The 19043-nt window shown below is 40.3% G+C and overlaps 2 protein-coding genes across 2 annotated transcripts in view; one reads left to right on the forward strand and one right to left on the reverse strand.

Annotated features, from left to right (window-relative positions):
* IQGAP2 (IQ motif containing GTPase activating protein 2) overlaps positions 1-19043 on the forward strand; it is a 261521-nt gene that overhangs the window by 179006 nt on the left and 63472 nt on the right. The window contains exons 13-14 of the mRNA XM_058565585.1: positions 1830-1993; positions 16444-16534. Coding sequence (XP_058421568.1) covers positions 1830-1993; positions 16444-16534 — 255 coding nt within the window. The remainder of the gene's footprint in view (positions 1-1829; positions 1994-16443; positions 16535-19043) is intronic.
* F2RL2 (coagulation factor II thrombin receptor like 2) lies at positions 7503-8582 on the reverse strand. The gene has a single exon (XM_058565708.1). The coding sequence runs from the start codon at positions 8580-8582 to the stop codon at positions 7512-7514; it is 1071 nt and encodes a 356-aa protein (XP_058421691.1). The 3' UTR covers positions 7503-7511.

The raw sequence follows: 19043 nt of genomic DNA on the forward strand, positions 1-19043 counted from the left end.
GTTTCAGTTCTCTTGAGTATATACCTAGGAGTGGAATTGCTGGATCATATGGTAATTCTATGTGTAATATTTTAAGGAACTGCCTAATTATTTACCGAGGTGACTGTACCATTTTCCATTCCCACCAGCAATGTATGAGAGTTCCAATTTCACCACATCTTCACAACACTTGTTATTGCTAGTCTTTTATATTACGGCCATCCTAGTGGGCATGAAGTGGTATCTCATTGGGATTGGGATTTGTGTTTTTCTAGTAACTGATCATATTGAGCATTTTTTCATGTGTTTATAGGCCATTTGTATATCTACTTTAAAGAAATGTCTATTCAAGACCTTTTCCCATTTTTTGTGTGTGAGGAATATTAGCCCTGAGCTAACATCCGTTGCCAATCCTCCTCTTGTTGCTGAGGAAGACTGGCCCTGGGCTAACATCCGTGCCCATCTTTCTCTACTTGTTTTTTATATGGGACTCCGCCACAGCGTGGCTTGATAAGTAGTACATCGGTCCGCGCCCGGGATCCAAACCGGCGAACCCCGGGCTGCCAAAGCAGAGCACACAAACTTAACCATTACACCACTGGACCGGCCCCAAGACCTTTTCCCATTTTAAATTGGGTTTTCTTTATTATTGTTGAGTTGTAAGAGTTCCTTATATATTTGATACACTTGTATACTTTGTATACAAGTCCTTTATCGGATATCAGGACTTGCATGTATTTTCTCCCATTCTGTATAGGTTGTCTTCACTTTCTTTGATGGTATCCTTTGAAGCACAAAAGTTTCAGTTTTTACAACATCCAATGTATTTATTTTTTTCTTTTGTTGTTTGTGTTTTGGGTGTCATAGCTAAAAAGTATTGCCTAACCCAAGGCCAAGAAGATTTATTCCTGTTTTCTTCTAAGAGTTTTATAGTTTAAGCTTTTATGTCTAGGTCTGTAATCCATTTTGAGTTATTTTTGTGTGTATGATATGATGTAGGGAGTCCAACTTCATTCTTACATGTGTGGATATCTAGTACCAGTTGTTATAAAGACTATTATTTACCGGTTGAATTATCTTGGCATCTTTGTCAAAAATCAGTTAACCATAAATGTAAAGGTTTATTTCTGAACTCTAAGTTCTATTCTGTTGACCTTCATGTCTATGCTTATGCAAGTACCAAGCAGTATTAACTGTAGCTTTGTAATAAATTTTGAAGTTGAGAAGAGTCCTCCCATTTTGTTCTTCTTTCAGCATTGTGTTGGTTATTCTTAGTCCCTTGCATTTCCATATGAATTTTAGAATCAACTTGTCAATTTCTGTTAAAAAAAAAAAAAAAAGGCAGCTGGGATTTTGATAGGGGTTACATGGGATCCGTAGATCAATTTGAGGAGTATTCCCATCTTAACAACATTAAGTCTTCTGATTCATGAATATGGGATGATTTTTCCATTTATTTAGGTCATCTTTAATTTTTTTCAATGGTGTTTCATAGTTTTCAGTGTACATGTCTTATGCTGATTTTGTTAAATTTATTCTTAAGTGTTTATTCTTTTTATGATTATAGTGTATTTTTAATTGGTATCTATTGTAAGTGGAATTTTTTAAAATTTCATTTTCAGATTACACATTGCAAGTGTATAGAGATACAATGGATTTTTGTACGTTGATGTTATATCCTGCAGCTTTGGCTGTACCCTTTTATTAGCTCTTATAGTTGTGTGTGTGTGTGTGCACGCACACGTGTGCATTCCCCACCCCCCTTTTCAACTCAATCTTTGCAATAGGTGGTTCTAGAGAACTTACAATGTACTGTGACTTAAAAGGAAAACTTCTTCTTCATTTTCTAGGAATTGTAGCTGTAGGGTACATCAATGAAGCTATAGACGAAGGGAATCCTTTGAAAACTTTAGATAGTCTCCTGTTACCTACTGCTAAGATTAAAGATGTGGACCCAGACTCTGCCCAGCACTACCAGGATGTTTTATACCACGCTAAATCACAGAAACTCATGGTAAGTCTTAGTGGTTTTGTTTCTTTTAAATTTACAGACTGGGTCGGGAAGAGGAAGCGAGAAGGAGGATTTCTTACCCATTTTTCCTAAAGCTCATGGGCTTCTTGTCCAGCAATTGCCTGTGAGCCAGAGGGAAGTAAGGGGGCTGTTATTTTCCTAGTGTCAAACATGGGGGGGGAGCCGGCTCCAGAGCTGATTGCCGCTTCTATTCTTTCACTAAAAACTCAGTTGTGAGTGAGTTCTTGTCCAGAGGCCAAGTCACTGGAGAGGTACAGAGCACATACTGTGTGCATAGTGCAGTATAAAACATCTGGTAGGGAAAAGGGGATACGAGGAACACATGATACCATTTGGATGTTCTCTGTCCCTGACTTCAAGATGCTTAGAAACTTATTGAGGCATGTAGAACAGTTAAATAACTATTCTAGAGATGAGTATGTGGCAAACTGTCAAATGAGGAGTGCACAAAGTGAATCCTAGATGGTTGGGATTGTTGTGGACGGGATTCCCAAGGGAAGTTGGCATGAAGATAGAACAGGAGCTGTGCCTGAGAGGTAAGGAAGAGTTGGTTAGGTGAAGGGGAAGCAGGAAGATGCAGGCAGGCAATGCAGTGCTAGGTGGGTACCAGCATGGTTTGTTCTAGGCACGAGAGGAGACTGACCTGGGCACAGTCTCATTGAAGGGCGGAGGGTTTTGTCTGGTGCAGAGTTTGTACTGATGTTATGAGGAGTCCCACAGATGCTGGCCACTGTTGGAAGGGTACTGGGCTAAGTGGTGAGGTTTGATGACTGTCACCTGAAAGTCAGAGTGATGCTACCTGGGACCTCACCACTTATAGCTGCCGTGCCCCCAGGTGCCAGCCCAATCCGAAAGGGATGGGCGTCTCCTTTATATAGGTCTTTAGAATCCAGGAACTGCCTCATCTGGAACAGGAAAAACATCGTTGGTTAGAGCAAACATTTATTGAGTACCTGCTGTTTGCCAGGCATGATATTAGGTACTTGATGTATATTATCTCATATAATCCCCATAACAGCCCATGAATTAAGTATCATTATCATCACCTTACAGATAATGAAACACAAACCAAAGTTGTCCAAAGCTACCCAAAAAGTAACTAGTTCTGGAACCATGCCCTGGTCTGTCTAATCCAGAAACATATATTATTGTGCATTAAGGCAGATGGAAAAGATGTTTATTGCAGCATTGTTTGTAGTAGCAAAAGACCAAAAACAAGCTAAATGTCCATCAAGATGGGGCTGGTTAAAAAAATTGCAGTATATCCATACAGTGAAATACTATATGGCCATCAAAAAGAATGAGTGAATCTTTATTGGACAATCTTTAATCTGTATATTGTTAAGTGAAAAAAGCAGGCTTCCACTTGCATAAACATGGGATACATACCCATATATATGTGTGCTTGTATGTGCATAAAATATTTCTGGAAGGAGATACCTTCTGGAAGGTGAATGAGGAGGCTGGTGTAGATGGGACTCCTCTTTCTCTCTGTTTTTGTACTGTTTGGATTTTTTTATTTTTTACAGAAAGCATGTATTATGTACTCAGTGTTTCTAAACTTTCAAAAAACAATGTAAACTCACAAAAGGCCAATTCTTCCAGTAACTTTTCTAGTTTCTGGAACGGTACCTACTGCCCCAATCCAGGTGTTCCTTCAAAGCAGCTAACTTCCACTCAAGTAGATTAGAAACATTTTGACGTAATCTGGTCTCCAGCAGCATACAGGAGTAGTTGCCTCTGGAGAAGAGAATTGAGTGGCTAGGGAAGAAGATGTATTTTTGAATCTTTTCAATTTTATACCATGTATTACTTAGGCAAAAAGAAACTTAATAAAAATTCAATAAAAGTAAAAAAACAAAACAATGTAAATCCTATTCACTTCACACCACTAAATGGCCTCATTTGAGGTGAAGAAATATATCCCTCAAGGTGGGGCCTTCTGTGCTCTTAGCCTCTAATGGGGATGGCAGCAGCCTTACCCTCTGCTTTATGGATGCCCTCACTTAAATCGTCCCCTTCTGAGCCTCACAGCAGCTGTGGGGTGCTGCCCTCTGAGCTGACATGGATGAACCTCAGGCCCAGGTTGAATGCCAGGCCCATGAGTGGGAGAGCAAGACTCAAACCCAAGCCTCGTGTCCCAACATCCCAGGGGGAGGAGAGAAACCCCTGTCAACCAGGAGTGGGCTGCGTCCTGCTGTCCCACTGATGGAGCTGTGGCCGGAGCACGTGGCACAGCATTGGAAGATAAAGTCATTTGCTTTGGAGACAGATAGACACCATTCAAATCTTGGCTTTGGCACAAATAGCTAGGGATTTTAGTCAAGTCACCAAAATTGTCTATGCTTTGGTTTTCACATGTGTAAAATGAGAATAATAGTACCTACCTTATAGGATTATGGTGAGGATTAAATGATAATATAATATTAATATATTAAATGAATAATGTATATTTGTCTATTCATATGTTAACATATAATTACAATAACTATTAACATATGTGTGAGTGTATAGCATTTAGCATGGAGCCTAACACCCAGAAAAAGTGCTTAAGGACTGTAGCCTTATTATTGTGGGTAGCTCTGGCTGCCACACGGGTGAGTGATGTCTGCATCACAAGGTCCTTACTAGACACAGGGTCTGCTTTGTCCACAGACCAAAGCTGGGATCCTCTAGGTACAGGATAGAGAGAGACCTGGGTTCCTCTCTGCCCACAGCCTCATGGGAGTTTGTTCTTGAGGAGAGACCAACTCCACAAACCTCTCAGAGACGGGCAGTGGAGGACCCCTCGAGAACATTCCAATCTATGCCTCTAGATCAAGATGGAACCCAACAGCCCCTCTCCAGGGCTCTCAGAAGCCTCCCATGCTCCGCCAGCCATCTGTTAGGTGTCCTTCCTAAGTGTAAAAGCTGTAGCTTTAATAGTGTAATTAGAGCATTAAATAGGAACCCAGGGCTCTGGGTTCTAGCTCAGGCGTTAAACAACTTTTGGCCTATAAAATTAGGGCTTCAACTATATTGGCAATAGCTAACAGTTAAAACACTACAACTCCAAGCAATGAATCTGGTTTGGTTAAATTGCTATTTTTAAACACAATTTTCTTTCTCTGTCCATTAATTTTGAAACTTTCTTTTCTCAGCCTGTTCTCTTTCCCTGGGGAAAAAAATCTGATTCTGTTATTTATTTGGTGGGATCTCTGGTTTGTTTTTTAACCCCTGCTGTTTTGATACCTGGAAATTTCTAGTTGTGTTTTTATGGGGGTATTTCTGTGCCTTGCATTTCCAAGGTCTGGCATTGGAAAATAATAGAAGAAAATTATATTACTGGCATTGTCAATTTAAAGTAAAGCTTGTGCCCAAGTAGACAGCCATTAAAAGTCACAATGGATAGCATCTTAATAGAATAGATGCTCATTTTTATCTAAGATTGAGGACAGCGATGTAGGTTGGTGAGGATTCTTGGTTCTCGTTAACAGTGTTTCAAGTATAACCTTGTGTAGGCACTAAATTCCTTTTGTCTCTTGAGGAAGGGCTGAGTGATGGGCCTATTGGCATATACTTAGCAGAGAACACGCTCTCTGTGTATTCACTGGAGACAGTGAATTGTGAGCTATTTTAAAATTGAAAGCTTTGCATAAGAAGATAGGAATTATACCTCCGAAAAGTTCTGTTTTACTATGTATATATTTATTACATAAAAATTAAGTGTGCTTTTAACAAGTGAATGTTGCTGCATTTTTTTCCATGGGTAAAACTGTATTACAGTTGATGACTTATTTGCAGAAACCAATTCCTCCTGTTGAAGTTTTTATCATCTTGAAACTTATTTTAGATTTGTTTTTCTTGCTTTACTGTTTATCTGATTTTTATTCTTCACATAATCACACACGTACCGTAGAGGATCTTCATGTGCATGTTGTTTTCTTTCTTTTTTTTGTTACCTAAGTCCAATGAAATAGGACACTCTGCACATTCAAAAATATGCATTTAAAATGTTTTTTTATTGTTTTGATAGTCACTGCAAAGTATATGGTCAATGCATATTCTTACAGTCTTAAAAATTCATCTCAGCAATGCTTCATGCCCTTAACCACTAATATCCACCTCTTATCTAAATCCCTAAACTAAGGGAAATAGAGTCATTTACCTACAGGAGTATACTGGGCGTTTATAACAAAATGTTGTTTCCCCATTAAAAACTAGGCATAAGGAACAAAAATAATAGAGGCGTTATTTTAAACTTCTAAGTGACCTCAAGAGTATATTTTTAGCTTAGCTTCCTTATTTTTTTTTTTTTAAGATGGCCAACCAAAAATGATATTGTCCCATGTCCTACAGAATACCTTGCCTTCTCGGTATGAATTTAATGGGCTTTTGTGCAGTTTAGGTGCTTTGGAATTTTATTCTTTCATTCATTCAACCACATGATGTGCCAAGCTTGGAGCTGGGCCCCACGGACCCTGAGAAGACATGGGCCTAGGGTTGCTACAAGAAACTCAAAGAAGGAAAAGGAAAAGCCATTTCTCTATCATACATGGTACTTAATAAGTGCTTATGGAATTAATATTTGTATATAAATAAACTATATATAAGTGCCGTGATAAAAATACAAGAAGTGCTTTGAAAGTTCAGATGAGAAAAATGAATTTCTAGCTTGAGAATCAGGGAAGACTGGTCCTTTGAGGAGTTCAAGAGATGGAGAGTAAAGGCAAACATGTTAGACATAGGTTTCCAGTTATAGGCAGGGGCAAAGAGAGGAGAAATCAAGATCACCGCAAAGCAAGAAGTTTTGCTAGTGCCTATGTCACAGGGAAGATTTATTGGAAAGCAAAATTAGAAAGTCAACCCTGAATGCCAACCTAAAGATTTATAATTTATTCTAAAGCAGTGGAAAGTCAATGGAGGTTTTTGAGCCGGGAGTTTTGAGTGATATATTCAGACTGATCCTTGAGGAAGGTTAATCGGACAGTGGCCGGTGAAATGGAGGACAAGCTGGCAGTGAAGAGAATGATTGGAACGCAATGGTGGGCCTAGGACAACGGACCCTGGTGAGAGACTTACAGAGATAGAATCAGCTGATGAGGCAGCCACCAGAGTGAGATTCGGACGAAGAGAAGAATCAAAAATGACACCAGATACTGAAAAATGAGATCTTAGCTTCTCCCCATGCTGTGACTTTGTCCCTTATCCCACCCTTCCCTTCAAGTCATCTAGAGTAGAAACCTCAGAGAAGTAGGGAAGATGGACTTTTAAAGAGCTTGAAGTACCAGTCAGGCGAATGTGTCAGTTGCTATAAGGAAAGTGATGATATCTTTTCTTCTGCATTGACATTCTTAAAATACTGATAAAGTGTGTAAAAAAACTAGTGCTATTGTAATGTTTTATTTTGAACCACTATTTCTTAGGCACTCAAAAATGGAGCTGGAGAATAGAACTCCTTGCACTTATTATGCATGTTATCCCAAGAATGTATGTTTTTACGGATAGCTTTCCTTATTCTCTAAGATAATTTCACCATTGTAAGGTAAACAGTGGAATGATCTGTGATTTTTGACATGAGAAAATATAGGAATGGATCTAGGCAACTATTCAGGCTACCAAGGCACAAAGCTATGAGATAGATCAAGTATAAGCCATCGATGTTGTTGTAGTAGTAGTTAGTGTGGTGAATAATAAGTATAACATTACTTGGAGCAAAGCAAATGGTAAAAATCATAAGAATGAGGAGACTCGTCTTGACATACCACAACCATCTATGATCATATGCATTAAGTGTCCGAATGATGGCTGTGTAGCAGTAGATAATGACCACAAATGGAATTAAGAATCCAAAGAATGCCAAGGAGATGAAATAGTAGAGTTGGAAGGGAGCTGAGGATTCACATGTATTGTGGACATCATGGCAGGTGGTGATATCTGGATGGACAAGATAATACTCCTGCTTTAAGATGAAAAATGGCAGCATGTATAAGAAAACCGTTGCCCACACCAGTCCACACGTTAGCAAGGCGTAGGTGCGCTTGGGCAGTCCCCGATAAGTGAAAGGGTGGACAATGGCTAGGTAGCGGCTGATGCTGATACAGGCAAGGAGCAGAATGGAGCAGTACATGTTGCCATAGAAGATGACTGTGGTGGCCTGGCACATGACCGCTCCAAATACCCAGTTGTTCCCATTGAGATGGTAAGCTATCTTAAAGGGCAGTGTGACACAAAAGAGGAAATCTGCAACGGCCAGGTTGGTGTAGAAGATAGTCATACAGACGGACCTAGTCCTGAAGAAGAGCATCCACAGGGTCACCGCATTGGCTGGCACACCTACTACAAACACCAGGATGTAGATGGCAGGTATCAGTTTGGTACTTAAGGAGCTGCTCAGGTACCCTATGGTAGCGTTATTCACGTGGAGATTTGAAACACTTTCTTCGGGGCACTTAATTTTTACAGTTGTGGTGGTTCCTGTCCAGCCTTCTATGGCAGAAAGGGGAAACTCTTCAAAATAATTTGGGGGAGCTCCGCGGTAGGTCTTAATAGGTAAGATTGGCTTTGCCAAGTTGTCTGCATCATTTTCCATGCCTGTAATTGAAAAGAAGTATTAATATATGGTTTGTTGCTGAGCCATATCTGTGGTTCAGGAGACAATAAAACTAAAGGTCTTATGCTACGTTAATTTCTGTAGTTGTAGAATTTAGGGTCATTTTTATTTTGAAAAGTTGTTATAGATCAGGTAATCAACAGGAATGCATTTAGTATATAAAAACTACGTGACAACTCCTTACATGTAGCAGGTTTATAATACTGTTGGAGGAAACAAAAATAGCACATCAGACCACTATACGCTAATGTCATATTGATTACAAGCTGTATAGGCGTTCAGACGATAGTTAACAGATTTAGATGTTTGAGCAAAATGTCAAGGAAAAGATAAACATGAGCAAACATGAGCAAAGTTCATAAAGAGATAGAATTTAATCGATGAATGAGATTCTGTTGGTGATATATTAGCAAAGGCATAGTGTGGGCTGGCGTGAAATCTGGGAATGTCAGATAAGTTAGTTCAACAAATGTTTGTTGCATACATATATGCCAGTGGTATATAGTTTTAAATAAACTCCATCCCTGTCTTCAACTCTCAGGCTGGTGGAGAAGATGCACAACAACACATTGTCTTATGCTAATAAGGCGCATTCATCATAGGAGATGAATTTGAAAGAGTAGGTTACAGTCAAATCTCTGAAGGGCCTCTAAACTGCACTGAGAAATCAGGTGCCCATTCATGGATGCTGGGGTTCTACACATGCAAATTTGTGAACAGAGGGATGGCGTTGTGGTAGACAGCATGATGGCCCCCCAAAGATTCCATCTGCTAATGCCTGGAACCTGTGACTATGTTACTTTGTATGGCAAAAGGGACTTTGCAGATTGATTAAGGACCTTGAGATGGGATGGATATCCTGGATGGGCTGACTGGGCTGAATATAATCACAAGATTTCTTATAAGAGGGAGGCAAGAGAGTCCAAGTCAGAGATACTTGAAGATGCTATGCTGCTGGCTTTGAAGATGAGAGAAGGAGCCATGAACCAAGGAATGTAAGCATTTCTAGAAGCGGAAAAAAGCAAGAAAACTGATTCTTCCCTAGAGCCCCCAGAATGAACACAGCCCTGCTGACACCTTGATTTTACTACTTGTAACCTCCAGAAATGTAAGATAATAAATCGGTGTTGTTTTAAGCCACTGTTTGTGGTAATTGGTTACAGTGGCAATAGGAAACTAATATAACCGTGACTTGACTTGTGTTTAAGATGACTTTGGTGAGAGTGTAGAGAATAGACTGAAAAGGTAAGAAATTAGAGGCAAGGGGGCCTGATTTGGGGGCCACTCAAGATGGAGAGTTGCCGAAGTAGAGCGACGGCAGTGGAAAGGTGACGATGCACACATGAGACTCTGTGATGGAGGCTCCAAGGGGCTGGCATCTGATTGGTGATGGCAGCAGAGAGGGAGAGGGAGGAGCTAAAAGTGCCTTGGAGGTTTCTAGTCTAGATGACTTGCAGGGGGGTGGGACAAGGGGCAGCACAGGGAGAAGCTAAGACCTCGGTTGTTAGCATTAACTAAATTTGAGTTGCTGGTGGGATATTGGTGTGTTAAATGTCCCGTGACAGGTTAGAAGCCTTAGGCATTGAGTCCAAAATTCCAGGAGCCCAGATGAGAGGTGGGATGTTTCAGTGTGCAGAGAGGCTGTAGTTTAATTTAGTGCAAGTGGTGGGGGTGGCCTGGGGAGAGAGAAGAAGAAAGAATCGAAAGGCAGACTTTAGGGGAAATGTCAGATTTTAAGGGGAGAGGAGACAAAGGAAGAAAAATGAGAAGATGAAATCAATATGATGATTTTTAGGAACTTGGAAATAAAAAAACAAACTCAGCAACTACATACTATATGTATTTGGCATTACTTGGCATGTTGATGTTAATGATCCTAATTCTTGAAAGAAAACTTCAAAAACAGAATAACCCTTAATACTCAAATCTCTTTCTCATTATATATTTTTCCATAAATTAATCTTTGACATATATAGAAAGTAGGTTCTCTTAAGTTTCTAAAGTTACCTGAAGATGGATTTTTAGGTTGAATGTGCGCCTCATACTTATCAACTTCAAATGCCATTGCTCTGCCAGTTACGTCTTCTCGCGTGACGTCAGCATTCCTACGTGTTAGTTAAAGTACTAAGACTTTAGTAACCTGCTTCTCGTTCAAAGCCAGTCTCTCTTCCTGCTTTCTTCTCTAGCAGCTCGCTCCCAGGTGAAATTGAAACCTCCTCATAGCCATGAGATTGCACAAACTGTATTCAGTGTCTAAAACAGAGGGAGGGTGTTGCCCGAACAAGCAGGGACGGGGGGTGCTCAGGTGTCATTTAAGAGCAGATAAATTAAAGAGAAGGAAAGAAAAATCTGGGAAGTGGCGTTCTTCTGTGCCTGTGTTTAGATGTGAACCGTGAAGGCGTGTGTGTGACACTTGAGTTCAGCCACACAAATCCTTCTGCTCACTTGTGCATTTTGGAAATTCCTGCATCTGACAACAGCCCGAAGAAGTGCCTTTACCGAAAGGCGAAAGCTGGAAAGGGTGGCTGAAGAACATGCTGCACAAGTTACTTCCCTTCCGGATCTGATAAGAGAGCTGTTGAAACCAAGTGTTTGTCAGTTTTCAGAAAATTCCTCTGATTGAGCAAGGCATCATGCCTAAAAACATGCCAAACAGTGACTTTGTTTGTGAAAAAGTCTTAATTCCATTTTCCATGAGAATTCTGGATCTGGTTCAGCTTGAATAAGTCTTTTATTCCTTAGAGACTGGTTTTCCTTAAGAATAGTACTCATTGTTAAATTTAAATTTAAAAAAAAATTTATTTGAATTCTTTATACAGGTTTCCATTTGGCATAATGTTTCTGAAATGTTTCAAGGCCTTGGAGAGGGGCTGATCCAATGGAAACGGACGTCAGCCTCTAGACAATGGGTCCTTCCCTCACGTTTCTCCCCCATCCCATCCAAGAAAGCAAATGCACTGCCTTTTACTTTGTCGCCTTTAAATTCCACTCTTCACTTCCGCCAAATCCCATCAGCATCTTGAAGGAACCACCTCCACAAACCTCTTTTCTTTCATTACTCTGCTGCATTTGGGTTCATCCATTCCTAGATAGAGTGCTCAGTTATCTGATTCGTAACCCGCATGTGTGCTCCCACTCTCCTACACCCGCCTCGGCCATTCCAACTGTCAATGTAAGCAGCATCCCTTTACCGCAGTTTGATTTTTGTTTCATTTTATTTCCCCCTTGTTGTTGCCCCTCACCGGCTCTCCTGCTCCTGACAGTGTGGCCTGGACTGTGACCTAATGGTGAAAGCATTGTGGATACAGATCTATCGGAAGTTTATTAATTTGGAAGCAAGCAGGAGATTACAGGCTAACATCGTGTTGAGTGAAAGAGAAAACACATTAAGAGTTGAATAATAGTATTTGGGAGATTTCGTTTATAAAATTAAAAAATCATATATGAGGGTGGGGAGAACTCCCTGGTACCACTGAAAGTCAAAAAAGGTATTTCGTTAAGAAGCATTAATTTATTAGTGTCGCTGATTACTGAGAGCAGACCACTCAGTCTTTCTGGGAGTATTCTTGTTTCCCCCATTTGTACCTCACCAGAAGGTATAAACAAGATTTTTTTTAATCTCTTGCAAAAGTGCTATCTTTGCTGAATCAGAGGAAATACTTAGAAAATCAAAAACTTCTCACAAAGAAAACTGATCCTTAATTGTAGAGATCTAAAACCTTGGCTGTGCCACACATTCTTAAATGTAAGCAGAGGACACAGTCTTTGAAGAGGTTTGAGCCAAGTGAACCAAGTTACGCTGTTCGCTTCTGTGATGCCGCCTTTTAATAACTAAGATCAAACGCTGTCTTTGGGTTGCAGTTTGTGTGAGATGCCAAGGAAATTAGATTCAGTTGACTCTTGTAATACAAACCAGCACCCCCACCCCACCCCACCCCACCCCGTATGAAAAGAGCTTACCGCTTTGACAGTGAGTGAGTGACAGAAGCATCACTCCAGCAGCTGCCAGGATGAGGGCTTTCATCTTGATGACCTGGGTCCCGCTTCCCAGATGTCATCAAATGTGTAAAATCGGGGAGCACGGTTTCACCTCAGTTCCATGTGTTAAGAGTAAATGGAAACCTTGTTCTCTCTGTAGACGTGTGCTCTCCTGTGCTCTGCAGGCAGGAAACGTGCCCAGGTCCTCTGCAGGGAAAGGGTGTGACAACACTCGAGTTTCAGTGTGCATGACTCAGGCTGAGCCTCTGAGCATGATGCGTGATCCCGGAGAAAGTCATTTAACTCTCGCCCGCCCTAATGGTCCATTCTGAACAGATGCTGGCATTCCCACCGGGTTACATCTGTGTGTTGAAAGAATGCAGATGGTGTACTGACCTTTACTGGGGGGCGGGAAATAGATGCTGAGCAGCAGTTAGTTTTGACTCTGTCCCATCCCATTTTAAAAATGCAGTTCCAGAGTGTAATTTCTACTTAATAATTGAGCTGTCAGAAATTATTCTTTCCTTTATCCTCCCAGCTATTTCAAATCTTAATTCTTAAACTTATTACATGATTATAAATTAAGTGAATCATGGAAAGCAAACATTTTTTAGAAGTTAAAATTGTTTAAGTGTTTGATTTACTTTGAAAATTGTCCCTCACTGTCACATTGGTCAGAATTAGTCATCAGTGTTTGGCCAGAACTTGGTTTTATAGTGTTTTGTTTTACTTTGCCACAGCTCAATATATTCTGAGCCAGGGTGGGGGGTGGGGACAGGGCAAACAACACTACTTGATTAATAAATCATAATATAATGTTGAAATGCAGAGGACTCCCTTTATTCCATGGGTATTGGCGAGCAGGTCTACAATAAGCCTTTTTTTGTAAATTGTGGTAAAATGTACGTAACAAAATTTACCATCTTAACCATTATTAAGTGTACAACTCAGTAGCATTAAGTACATTCACAGTGTTGCGTAACACCTAAGCTTTTATGAGTAGTTATACTCTGGAGGATATGACTTAATATGTAGTAAAAAAAAAAAAAAAAAAAAAAAAACACTGCATTATAACAGGTTTTCCTGTAATTAATGAAACTTAAGGTTAAACACTAAGCCAGACAACCCAACAGCCTGTTGCCTATAAAATGCAACGAGAATCAGAAAATGCAAATTTCACATGAGACTTACAGGCTAAGGGATAAGCTAGGAAGGAATTGATCTATGTAAACTTTTCACATCTTGATTCAAATTTCATCACACCAAGAGTTTTGCAATCAAAAGTCAGTGCAATGACTACATAATTTATGGTAACATAAACTGAGATAGAATGCTATTGTGTTGCAGAAATAGTAACCAAAAAAGCACAAAATATTGAAGAGAGTACTTTTTTGTTTAATTAAAATTTTGTAGGACTCATCTAAATTCAGGAATTTATGACATGATTCGCAGATGGCCTACTTTCTGTTCACTTAGTCCATTTGTAACTCATATGTTGAACCTAGCTATTTAGTGGAGGTGGAGCCATGGCCATCCTGTGTATATAATATTTCCAGTCTTCTCATGAGCAATTGAAAAGGAGACCTCTGGTAGGATTCAGTTTTTACTCTTGGTTTTGCATTTAACTCTAACAACCTTTAGTTCAGTGAGTCATGATTTAAACTGTTGCCTTAAATTCATTTAATGCGCAAAGTCCCTCTTCAGTTTGGCTTATTAAACTAATACTTAAGTAGGATTGTAACTTCTCATCTGGGGAAAAGTTTGTATGGTGCCTCTTCTGCAGTGATAAGTTATGAAGAAATTTGGTAAATACCGTTCAAAAACATTGAGGCAGACGTAAATGAACTTGTAAGGAGCTTAGTTTTTAGGCTGTACCTTGGGGAGTGTTCAGGTTCTCTTTGGCCTTGGAAACAGAGAAAAAAATAATTCCTGCTCCCTGTCTCTTCGTTCCTCCTCTAGTCTTCAACTTCCTGTCTTGCTTCCTGTTTGAACCTTTCCCATCCATTCTCCCAAGAAATGGAAAATCTTACTAACAGCTGACGGTACCCCCGTGGCGGACCTAGCTGGAGAGGATTGCAGAAGCAGGCACCGAGCCTTTGGCAATGGTCTCGGTTAGCCCAGATGGCGCAGGATGAAATAACAGATATTTTGTCTCATTTTCAGAGCCCTTTCCACACATAATTTCTCATGTTAATCTCTAAGGGAAATAGGGTTGAAGCCTGCCAGAGGAGCTGGTGAATGTTATTTCTCCTTTCTGCTCCTCATCCATCTTGAGTCCCAAATGATGGATCTGCTTCTCATGGCTCCAGTGAGCTCCATTCTATTCATCACAGTCTTGCTTTAGGATTTAGTACATGATACTTACATTCCTACGCATAGGCAAATGTCCCCATTTTTGTTAATGGAATGACTTATCTTCCCTGAAAATCTTTAATTTCTACTGATAAAAACATTTACTTATAATCTTGGACAAATTGATATAAAGTGCAATTACTGTCTGGAAGACTCATTTAATTACAATATATGCCAGCACTGCATTCGTAGCAAGATCATCAGAATCAACCCAAAAGTAAAAAATAGTGAAGATACTTCAATGCCTTTTCATTGCTGCTATCACTTCCTTTCTGAAGCTATCCTTAACTGCTTAATGTTTTCTCACCCTGCAACTCAACCCCCCTACTCGAAGTTAAGCCCTACTTGGCTATTTCTAGATTGTGTATCTACAGCTAATATTACCCTGATCACATTGTATTATAATTATTTTTTGATGCATCTGTCTCTTCTACTGAGCTGTTAGCTCCTTCAGGGCAATCACCATGTTTTTTTTTTTTTTGGTTTTTATTTACTTATTTATTCATGCATGCATGCATGCATGCAGGTGAAGAGTTGTCCTAAGCTAATATCTGTTGCCAACCTTCCTCTTTTTTTTTTCACTCCCCAAAGCCCCAGGACATGGTTGTATACACTAGTTGTAAGTCATTCTAGTTCTTCTATGTGAGCTGCTGCCGCCACAGCATGGCCGCTGACAGGTGGTTCTGCGACTGGGAAGAGAACCTGGGCTGCTGAGGTGGTGAACACCAAACTCAAGCCACTAGGCCATCAGGGCTGGCTCTGTTTGTTTATATTTTTGTCTCTGTGTCTGAGACTCTGTGTCAAGTATCATTGTGTTTCCCTCAAATTTAAAGTATCCCGTGGCACTCTGGGCCACCTTGGGAACCACAGTTACTGAGTGATTGAGGGAGAGAGTATTTGACTAGGGCATCCAGAGAAGGCTTTTTTTGAGGAGGTGGCATTTGAATGAAGGCCTGAATGATAGGAAAAAAGCACCAGCCCTGCAGCTGGGGTAGAATGTTATGGCCTGAAGGAGGCTGGTGTGAAGGTCTGGAACGGGGAGTTAGAGGAGTGTGAGGTGAAGCCAGAGCAGTCAGCAGGGCCAGATGATTAGATCCCCTGAGTCCACGGGAAGGGAGTTTGGTTTCTTCCCAGCTGCAGCTCCTCCTCTTTGGAGGAGGAGAAGCAGAGGAGTGGTGTCACGAGGGGTCCATTTTGCGGAGATGATCTGGTTCTCTGTAGATGACCACTGTGGTAGAGGGCGAACTGAAACAACAAAAGTGAATAGAGACCCGTGCAGCTGTCCAGCTGAGCGATAATGGGCTGGTCTACAGGGATGGCCGGGGAGAAAGGAGAAGCGGTCCAGTTGGGGGTCTTTTTCGTTAGTAGCTTGTACAGTACATGGCAGTGATTAGTAGTTGCTAAATCAGAATTTGTGGAAATTATAATAAAAGGCTCCTGAAAAGCAGTTATTAATTCCGTTGCACTGTCATTCACTGTTCATTCTTTTTTTCTACGGCGATATTCTCAGGACTCGGAGAGTGCCTCTAAAGTTCTTTGGCTGGACGAGATACAGCACGCAGTCGATGAGGCCAACGTGGACAAAGACACAGCGAAGCAGTGTAAGCCCGCACCTCCTTTGGCTGGCCCCACTTGCTTGCATCTGGTTACGCCCTGCATTTTTATTTTAATTTATAATTTTTTTTAATTATGTAATTTTAATTTCTGAGAAGATTTGGCCTCCCTTGCCAGTTTTAGTTCTTGAATACGTATTTATACAAAATTAAGATTTGTTGGTTGCACTATTTTCAGTGATGAGGTGCCATCTCCAGCAAAAGCTGAGAGTGTTGTTGAACAAAATCCAGAAAGCAAAAAATGGTTTCTAACCTCTCAAATTTATAGTTAATCAAGTTCTTTTTTATCTTGATCCTTAGAAAACTAGCCCATTTCTGCTTAATAAATGCCCATCCTCCCTCCATGCCTTCCATTGTATTAGTCCTTGTAGTAAACAGAACTACGTATAGATTTTTCTCTGGAGAAAAACAGAACTACGTATATAGTTTTATATATATATGTATTACTGTTTCTCTGGAAAGTATATATACTGTCTATCTATCTACACACATATATATATATATATATGGAGAGAGAAAGAGGGAGATTTATTTTAAGGAATTGGCTCATGCAATTGTGGAGAGGCCGGCAAGTCTACAATCTGTCGGGCAGGCCAGCAGAGGCCAGGTGGCAGCACTTCATAGCTATGTGATCATGGTGTTCCTGGAAGTGAAATAGACAGTCTACTGAATTCTTACTTGATTTTTACAAATGGAAGAGTTCTAAGTGAATAGAAGTCTAACTTAAATCATAAAAACAAAGTTATGGCCGCTCAGTCAATTCCCAGACGTGAGCCATTTACAGACCCAGAGCTCCTTGAATGAAGGGGAGGCTGGGTCCTTTTGAGAAAGGACTCTACTACACTACCAAAAATTTACACTGTTCATCTTGCTCCCAGGCTTCTCCCAAAGAGATCTGTGGCCTTTTACCATGGTTTCTGTGCTGGGGGCAAAGAGCATAGTCAGACTGTTTAGGGATTACTTGACATTGGCTGTGAACTGACACTAATTCCAGGAGACCCAAAACTTCACTGTGGTCTGCCAGTCAGAGTAGGGGCTTTTGGAGGTCAGGTGATCAATGGAGTTTTAGCTCAGGTCCGTCTCACAGTGGGTCCCGTGAGTCCCCAAATCCACCCTAGGATTATTTTCCCCAGTCCAGAATGCATAATTGGAATAGATATACTCAGCAACTCACAGAATCCCCGCATTGGCTCAAATGATAGTTTTTTAAATTTTATTTTAAGCCTCTATTTTCATGAAGGAATAGTATGAAAATTCACATGGCAGTCTAAAATAGCTTCGAGATTGACTAACACTCTACATGTATGAATCACCTACTCTAATTAAGATAAGATTCCTAAAAGTGTAGTTCATTAACCAGTCCATTCATGGCACAGTTAGAATCTCTCCGGTTGTATCAGGTCATAGAATGCTGTTGGGATGCCTTAGTCTTGCTCCAAAGATGTACTTTTAAAATTTGGAAGCATCTGTAAGGAACATCTGGTTTTTATTTACTTAGCCTGGAAAAATATGTGTATTTCTCCAAGCTGAACTTTTATACCCTTAGGATCTTTTTTTTTTTTTTTTAATTATTTATTTATTTTTCCCCCAAAGCCCTGGTAGATAGTTGTATGTCATAGCTGCACTTCCTTCTAGTTGCTGTATGTGGGACGCGGCCTCAGCATGGCTGGAGAAGCGGTGCATCGGTGCGCGCTCGGGATCCAAACCTGGGCCACCAGCAGCGGAGCGCGCGCGCCCAACTGCCAAGCCATGGGGCCGGCCCCTATACCCTTAGGATCTTTGAAGTCTTTCTGTTCTGGCACTCTAATCTTTAAGAAAAAAGTAAAATTGAGATGTGTATATAAGAGATCTAAATTTAAATATAAAACTGAAGGCAGCCGTAGTTTGAACAAACACTTTTAAGAGATTAGATTTTAATGTAGGCACTCAAATAGCCTAAAAGGGTTACAGTTTTTCTCTCAGAGGTCAAACCGAATTAGAGGTTATTTTATTCCTTTTATTCCATGTTCTTCTTACATTTGGCAAAAGTAAAGTAGATTCTGTTTTTCTTGTTGAGACTCATGGTTCTATTGACTATGAAAGTAAAAGGTTTTCTTAAATTAGTGTGATTTTGTGCTCCACACTTGCACATTTAAAATCTTATCTTCTCCCTGTGTCCTGTCCCTCAGAGGAGTTGATATAGTTTCTTCTATGATATATAACAACAAAAAGATGTTCTGAAGATAAAACCATCTATATTCTGACACTGAGATGAGAATTTTCCAGTTTTTCAACAAGGAATTTAATCTTACTTTTAAAAGCATTCTTCATCCTTTGTATGAAGACTTGAAACAGATTCTCGTCACATGTTGTAAGCATCAAACCCACTCTCAGATCATTTGATAAAAGAAAATGTATTGGCCCATATGTTTTACCACAGGCAAGATTTCAAAGGGCAGATTGACTCAAGTCTCCTTCATTTTGGCCCGAGGTGCATTTTCACTGGAGCATCTTGCTT

Source organism: Diceros bicornis, chromosome 1 (genome assembly GCF_020826845.1).
Source record: "Diceros bicornis minor isolate mBicDic1 chromosome 1, mDicBic1.mat.cur, whole genome shotgun sequence".
NCBI classification, from domain to species: domain Eukaryota; kingdom Metazoa; phylum Chordata; class Mammalia; order Perissodactyla; family Rhinocerotidae; genus Diceros; species Diceros bicornis.